General features: G+C 51.0%; 1 protein-coding gene across 1 annotated transcript in view; it reads left to right on the top strand.

Annotated features, from left to right (window-relative positions):
* The window catches only part of DIS3L2 (DIS3 like 3'-5' exoribonuclease 2), a gene marked incomplete at its 3' end in the record, with an annotated part of 168980 nt that overhangs the window by 131410 nt on the left and 29359 nt on the right, over window positions 1-8211 (top strand). The window contains exon 13 of the mRNA XM_010146847.1: window positions 2099-2178. Coding sequence (XP_010145149.1) covers window positions 2099-2178 — 80 coding nt within the window. The remainder of the gene's footprint in view (window positions 1-2098; window positions 2179-8211) is intronic.

Here is an 8211-nt window from a genome sequence, read left to right as displayed (position 1 = left end):
ATTCCTGAGTTTGTCCTCAAATATTTTTTGAAGGCGGCCTAAGCCACACTTTTGCCTGATTTTGCTTTCTTTTGGGTTTCTTCTCTAGAAACTCTGCAGTGCCGTGCCCTTTCCTCAAAGCACAGGACCAGGTGGAGCTGTGCCCGAGATAACCGCTGTCCCTTTTGCCTCCGAGGTGCTTTCTGATACTCTAGCAGGAAAGCTTTGGAAAACCTCGTCCAGAAAAATGGCTTTGGACAGGTTCCTCCTTCAGTTCCCTAAACCAGGGCAGCTAACTTGGGGGACTGTGGTTGTAGACAAGCGATCTGTGCCCGTGCCGCAGCACGGTGAGCACTTGCCTCCCTTGGGGAGGTTGCTTCTTTGTTGGTGACCTCCTGCTCCCGTGGGGTAGCTGCCATGTGCTGCTGTAGCCTCTGGAAAAGCTGGAGCTTTGTGGATCTCATCCAGAAGAATCGTCCCCAGCTGGCCCTGCTAGTCCTGCCTTAGACACGGGGCTCCAAAATGGATCTGGGCAATATGCTGAGCTGGAGTAAGATCAGAGCTTGCAGGAAGGGGTAGGGGCTGGGAGCATATGAGGTTGCCTCCAGGCAGCAGTGCGAATCGTGATACTTGTACCACAGACATGTGCAAAGCACGGACACGAGCGATACGTGCTGCTGCGGGAGCGTGTGTTTCAGAGTGGCTTACAGAGTTAGGGATGTAGAAGTCTAGAGACCAGCTGGATTTGGCCTCAGCCTGGTACTGTGTTCTCAACCTGATATCCAAGATGGTGAATTTTTTGATGATTTCACGGTATGCAGTTTTATTTGGGTCAGTGAGAGCACAGCGTATGACTTTGCTACCCTTTAGGGAGGGGGAAATCAGTGCACCATCTAATGATTCAGCACACAGGGTTTCTTAATAGCCTACGGGAGAAAACTGTTTTAATTCTGTGTTCATTCCTGAATAAGCTGTTAATTTGAGTTAGCAATTTCTTTAGAGCCCAGAGGAGTCTGTGTTCAGATGGAGTGGCTCAACACTGCTCTCTCCTTCCCCTGTTTAAAAAAGTTGGGCTCATCGTAGCAAACCTTCCTCAACTTTCAGCCCTTGCAATGATCTTCCCACACCGTTTGAAGAGTCCCGTGTGATCCAGCAGTGGTAACAGCCCTGCTGTCGGTGATCTCTGTGACCCCAAGACAGCCTCCTCTGGAGGATGCTGCCCCTCTTACCCAGCCTGCTGGCTCCTGCTGTGCCAAAGGGCTGCACCTCGTGGCTGTGGGAGCTGGTGGGACACTGGTCTGGGGGCCAGCAGCCTTTTCCTGGGGAACGAGGTGCTGTTTGGATGTGCAGGGCTGGTGCTGGGCTCAGCCCTGTGCTGTTTTCTAGGCAGTTCAGCATATAAAATCAGTGGAGACATTTTCAGCAAAACAGTCTCCCAGCAGAACCGTTCTGTTGCTTGTTGAAAGAGGATTAATTTTTCCCCCTTAAATAAAATGAGCCGTGTTTGAAATTTGAAAGCCCCTGCCGAACGCCTCCTTGGAGCTGCAAAGAAAGCAGCTTCCAGGTCACATCATAGCCTCCTGCCGGACGCGGATCCAAACTGCAAACCCTTCTAACAGCTCCTTAATAACTCTGCACAGAAGGAAAAATCTGTCACCTTTCCCTCTGTGGTTTCTCCTTCTGTTCTAATGCACTGGAGGAAAGAGATGGAGCTGGGAAAGTTTTCAGGGAAAGACTCGTGGGAACTACAGCTGCTGATGGAGAAGGCTCATTTCTTTAGTGTCTGAGGGGAACCGCAATCGCTTTGCTGAAGGCTGGTGTGTGTGTGTGGGTTTGGAGGGGTGAACCATTATGACCCATGCATTTCAGAAGAACCACAAACACTTTATAGTAACAAAGGGTGGAAAAAGCGAGAGGTTTCTGCAACGCATGTGACTTTTCCCTGAGGTTTGGAACCCCGCGCTATGTTCCAGGCCACAGTGTTTGCGTGTCAGGCTCGGTGAGTTAAGCTTTCTCCCACAAGCCTCGCTTGAAGTTGCTGTGATGACTGTGAGCCTAAAATCTTGCTTTTTTTTCTCTCTCTCTTTTTATTCTCCCCCACCCCCTCTCCTCTCTGCAGCTGAAGCTCTCGTTTACCTTGGACCAGGAGAGTGGGATGCCTCAAGGCTGTTATATCTATCAGTACCGGGACAGCAACAAGTAAGTCCTGTGTAAGATTGCATGCAGCAGACAGGGGACGGTGCATTGAAAGGAAAACTGCCCTGCCTTCTGGCACAGGGTCACAACTCCTTGTGCCACTTTAAAGCAGATTAATGCAGGCTTCAGGCTTGACCTGAGACTGAGAACAACTCCTGCAAGGCCAGATCCTTTCAAATGCACGAGGCCCTGCAGCCCCCTTTCTTCTGCAGCGTTTAGAAGCTGCTTTTACTCAGCTAAAAGGTATGACAGACTCTGGCAGAACTCAGCCAGGCTTTGCCCGGGAGTGTTTGCAGCTCAAACATGAACTGTTTCGCGTTGAGGTGACTGCAGGAATGTGGGCAGGGGAGGTGAAGCATCCAAGGCTGCGCAAGCCCCAGAGAAGGCAGCCCTCGCTCAGCTACAGCGAGATACAGCATCCTGTTCTCTCTGCTCAAGCTCACACGTGGGTTCACAAAGTGGCCTGTCACTTGTGGTACTGTAGCCCCAGTGCAGCCACGCGCTCTGTTTTTGTAAGGTACCGTATGATATTCGAGCTTTGGATGTGTTTGGAGCACTGAGTCCTCAGTTTCTAGGTATTCTGCCTATTTCTGTTAGCTGCTGTAGTGAATTGGCACCCAAGATGTTTTTATTTCGAATCACATTCTCATTATCAAATTGACGGCAGCAGCACAGTTCGGGATTTCTGTGTTCGCTCTGGGTTGCTTTGAATACCAGCATGTCATAAATCCATAGCCTGTTGCCTCCACCCATGTAGTTCTGCTTCTTGCCAGTTACTGAAGGTTAACCTAAAAAAGGAGGGTATATGAAATTGTAATTTAATGGAACAGCCTGTAATTAGATCTGCTCTGAAACACTGATGAGAACAATCCCGACAGGGAAGAGGGACCTCCACAAGCAGCACCTGCCCCTTTCTAAGCTGAGAAATCTCACTCTTTAAACAAGAAGAGAGAGCATTTCTGGGAAAATCCTTCCCACCTGTGGATGGGCAATTCGCACGCGGTACACGGTCCCATCCCAACTATCCCAGCCCCGCAGGGTGAGGAGAGCTGGTACCTCCAGCACCACCAAGTTAACAGGGAGACGTGTGGTTCAGCACAAAAAGCAAAAAACAAGGGAAGATTTTTTGATTTTAAAAGGCAGCGGTACACAATGGGCAGCGAGGAAAAGAAACCCCCCAGACCTGTTGGGGTTTGTTAAGGATGTTTATAGATCCAGTGTTTCTAATTGTGTGGCATATATCTCAAAAACCAGCAGCCATGGGTTATTTTTCTGCCACAGACCCTCCTCTCCGCAGGCTCCGGTGGGTGTTTTGTGCCATTGTTTGAAGAGACTCTGGGGACGGGAGTGGAGCTATTTTGTTTAAGCGTTAAAGCCAATAGCAATTCCGCATGGAAACCTTGCTTTTAGCTGTGAGTGGTCCAGCATGTGACAAAGTAGCTGCGGCATGTTGGCAGCTATTGATTTAGAGATGTATGGCTGTGACCTGTGTTTCTGGCAAGCGTGGGAGCTGAGCCACCCCGAGCTATGCCAGCCAGGATCACGGATTGGAAAAACACAGTGCGGGCAGGATGAGTGGGATTGCAAGTCAACCCCAGACTTTGCGCGTGTCTCGTGTATCCAAACTGCAATTATACCTCCCTGCGGCGCCCCGTGCTTTGTATTTTACAGCTTGCTTAACCAACCGGGGGGGGGAGCAGGGTCCCGCTTCCCGGGGAGAGCCCGGCTAAGTTTGCACACACGCTTATCCCCCTAAGCCCTGCGCACGCAGCCCAGCGCCGGTGCACTGATGCGTGAAGGTCTGCGCTACGGCTGACGTATTCTCGCAGGTAGAGCGCCCTTGAGCCGAACGTGTGCGCAGTTCTGGTTGTACCCGGCGTGTTTTGGAGGAGCTCACGTGCGCTGCAGCTTTGCTGGCAACAGAGCATTGCGTTGCAGTAGGGTAGTGGAGCAGTGGACATGGCTCCTGCTCAGCCAAGCAGAGGCTGTACTTCTCAAGCACTGGATCTTTTATAGGGTTAATCCGTTATCCATACAATAGCATGGCAGTTGTGATAATTTTTCCTTAGCAATTTCCTAGGGTAAATTGTAGGCCTTGTGTTCTCCCGAGCCTGGTCAAGCTTTGACAGTGCTCATCAGGACCCAGGGGGATAACAGCTCTTCTGCATCCTTCTAAAGACATATCTAGAAGTTAAAGCAACATAATGTTTGTGTCTGTACCATGTTTTGGAGCCATTCACAGCCCAGAGAAGGAATGCAGGTGACTCACTGCAAGCTCATGCATGGGAAAGACTGGAAATGTGCACGCTGGAGCCCAGCCTCGACAGAACATCGGGTCTGGGGTAGGCACCGGTGACATGGCAGGAGCACAGGCGTGTGAAGCTCTCGAGCTGCACCTTTAGCAGGAGGAAGATGAGGTGACCCCCATCAACAGGAACCCATTCTGGCCTGGAGAGTGTGCCCGGTGCCCTGGAGATCTGGGTGAGCGAGGCAAGGCTCACTGTCACCCTGATCACTGGAGGAGTGTCCCTTCCCCTCCAAGTGGCAAATGCTGTTCCAAGCTGCAGCCAGACGGGGCCACCGGAGAACAGCAGATATTGGCCTCCCACTCATGGAACAAAGGACCGCAGCATTGCTGAAAGTGTAATTACCAGTGCAATTAATATTTCTATTGCTTAGGCTAGGAGTGCAAGTACCACACAGGCTCCTACAAGGGCAATCAATTGGAATTTATTCCCTTTAAAATGATAAAGCCCTGCCAAGGAATTTTTGCCTGCTCCTGGCAGCTTCCTGTGCACAACACTTGCCAGGTGCCTGCTCCGCTATCGCACCCTGGGGATACCAGACTCAGCAGAGCCTTGGGAGCCTTGGAGTGAGAGCAGGAGAGGTGCCAAGCAGCCAGTTGCTCACCCCTCCGCCCCCTGCTTTAATATATTGGTATTCGATGGCACGTAAGAGTGCCGGTAGCGACCCAAGGGCTGTGCTTGGAGCTGTGTGTGGGAGAGAGGCTGTCACTGCCACTGTGGTCACAGGGGTGAGACCAGGGGACATCACTTCTCCCCTTTTCCCCTGCTTTCCTCCCCTTGGCTGCCAGTCCTTCCCAGCCCTTCAGTCCTTCCTGGCCCCAGAGGAAACGACTTGACCTCACGCAGAAGCAAGCAGCCTGCTTTCTCATTTTTAAGCCATGTTACTAATTTCTCCCTAATGGGGATCTGTCAGTATAACCGACAGAGCGCTGGGCTGTCCCGCGATGGGAGTGCTGTGCCGTGACACGGGGACGGCCGGTGACGTATGCCGGGTGACATTCGGAACAGAAACCTTCACGTGGCCCTAGTGCAGCCACATCCAGGAGAGGACAGCCCTGCCAGCCATCCTGCGCTGGGACTGCGGCACGGGTCGGGCGCTGAGGGTGGGACTGGCTTTCTGCCTCAGCCTCCTGTGCAAGCTGTGTTTCTCTGACCCAGCAAAACCCAGCCAGGCAGCAGCAGACCATCAAGGCCATTCACATCCGCCATGGCTCATGAATCCCTTCTTTCAACACGTGCTCACCAGTCCCCTATCTAGGAATATGATCCCAGGCTGCGGAAGCACCAGCTGACCGCTCTGAAGCCTGCCTGCACGGTGCGGCTGGTCCTGCTCTCGTCGGCTGTCCGGCAGTGGAAGGATGAGATCAATGAAGGTTACAGATGATCACGAAAGACTTCTTCCAGCCCAAGTGCAGGAAGAGCCAAAGCCAACTTGAGATCCCCCTGGAAGAAATTAATGGGCAGAAGTTTAGTGTCTTTTGGCTGTATCCAAGAAACAGGTTCAATCAGTTTCCTGCGTTCACTGTCGCTATCCAGACGCTTCTCTGGAGGCCTCCCGGGCTCTGCTCACCTGCCCTCAGCAAGTGTGACCCTTCAGGTGCCTTTGTCTTCTTCTCCAGACTGTACTTTTCTCAGGTGATGCAGTGCCTGGAGCTATACACTCCTGTCAAGGTTCATCCTGTTAGGTGGGCCATCTTTGCAGGGCATTGTGACTCTGCCTTGTGTCCAGCTGGTTCTCCTCTAACATGGTTTGCCTTTTCCCTTAGCCTCCAGGTGTCGGTCTCCTTTGTAGGTCTCTTCTCATGTCACAGATGCCACCTTGCTGATAGACCATCTTGCAGTTCACCAATGAATTGAATTTTAATTCCTTGCAGCAGCTCGCGTTTGTGTCAGGATTATGAATTTGCAGTGGGGGCTCTCGTGTTCTCTTCAGAGTAATTTCTAAACCCAGAGGAGCAGCATCTCGCATGGAAGCACTTAGAGACCTCTTAGAAAAGCCACGTTGGAGTATTGATTATTTTTTCTCTCTGGGGACCCAGAGCACTATGGATAGAGCTGCTGTGCAGTGTAACCACTTGCGGGCAGCACCACACAACTCTTCAGGATGAGAAGTGAAAAATAGCTCCAGTTGAAAAGAAAAGTGGTGCCCCCTTTTATATAGAGATCAATGATGCCTGGTACATTGGATTATCACTTAAAACACCAGGACTTCAAATGCCAGGGTGCATGCACTCCTGATGCTGACAGGCTGGTGATATATAATGCTGTTTGGGTTACCAACTGAGCTCCTCCGTGCAATCTTTTCATAAGGTGAATGTAATATCTGCAGTGATGTACCCAACCTTACATCAAGAGAGCCAGCCTATAATTATGCTTGAATTGTTTGAATGGGTTATTTGTCACAAACACATTAGCTCACTCCATTTATTGCTACCATTCAGGGCTGCAGCAGGTTTGGTGTAAACAGAGCTTGGGTGGAGGTTTGGGGGGGGCTTATTTTTCTGAATAGAGCAAAGCAGAATTGTTTGGGGCGTATTCTCTTTTTTTGCTAGGAGAGCCATTGACTGGGAGGGCTAGGAACAAATCTGTAAAGCAGCTGACACAGCATAGCTGGTTTGTTTTCAGAGGTACTTCCCGGGTGTGCAGCTCATGTGTTGGACTTTAGCATGGACCTGGTTGCTTTGCAGTGAGCTGGCAGGTTTACCGTAGTGTGTTTTGTTCCTCGTGAGAAATTGAGACTTGCAGAGTGGGTTGTTTGTGCAGAGAGCTGCTGCACAGCTCACACAGTTGCTGGGTGCCTGGCTGTGGTTGTTCTGTGCCATACACCCCAGTGAGGCAGCCCTACTTGTACTGGGGTAAAGGAAGGGCCCGTCACCCCTGACGGCATTTGATTTTTCTGGTTAGTGATCAGCAAATACGTGCTCTTCCCTACCCTGACCTGCGTGGCCAGGGAATTCTCTGAAGGCGGCATCTTCTCTTGTTTGTCTTGCCTGGCACACTGGGATTTCATGGGGAAAATCCATATACATGTAATCCCTTGATACCTCGGGCTTGGATGGATGCTGTCTAGTAGCAGTTATTCACCTGGAGCTTATGAAATGCCTTGTTTAGATTTCAGATCAAAATGAAATTGATTCTGTTTGTAGAAATGGATCTGCCAGCCAATGTCAGATTCTCCAGGGTGGGATTTTCACTTGAGGCTGCGCTGTTGGACAAGCTGGTTTAGCCAGGACAAAGCATGTCCTGCTGCACTGCAGCTGTGTGGGCTCACCTCTGCTCATCGCTAGGTTCCTGCGTTGCCCAGGTCTTGTTGGACTGCAGGTAGTTGAGCTGCCCTGTGACCCTTTCTTGGTGAGCTGTGGGAGGGTTTAGCTGTCTGTGGAGGCTACAGAAAAGTATCGGAGGCAGTTGGGATAAGTAAGCCTGTATTTTCATTAGGAATGCTACCACTTCGATTGTAACCAGCCCCTGGGTGTGAGACTAAGCCAGCCTCCACTGACCTTAAAATATTACCAAGCTGTGGTGGAAAGGGTATCTGTGTGAATAAGAATGGGATCGGAAGCAAACTGCAAGCCAGGGCGTGAGTTAGCACTGCAGAGAAGATACATTCTGCAGAGCTGATATTGGGGGATGAAGGGATTGAGAGAAGCCCGGAGGAGAAGGATTTAGAGGTGCTGATGGATGAAAACCTGGACATGAGCCGGCCGTGTGCACTGGCAGCCCAGAAAGC

Source organism: Eurypyga helias, unplaced genomic scaffold (genome assembly GCF_000690775.1).
Source record: "Eurypyga helias isolate BGI_N326 unplaced genomic scaffold, ASM69077v1 scaffold16562, whole genome shotgun sequence".
Lineage (NCBI taxonomy): Eukaryota > Metazoa > Chordata > Aves > Eurypygiformes > Eurypygidae > Eurypyga > Eurypyga helias.
Note: the sequence above shows the minus strand (reverse complement) of the source record. Positions and strands in the feature narration are given on the sequence as shown.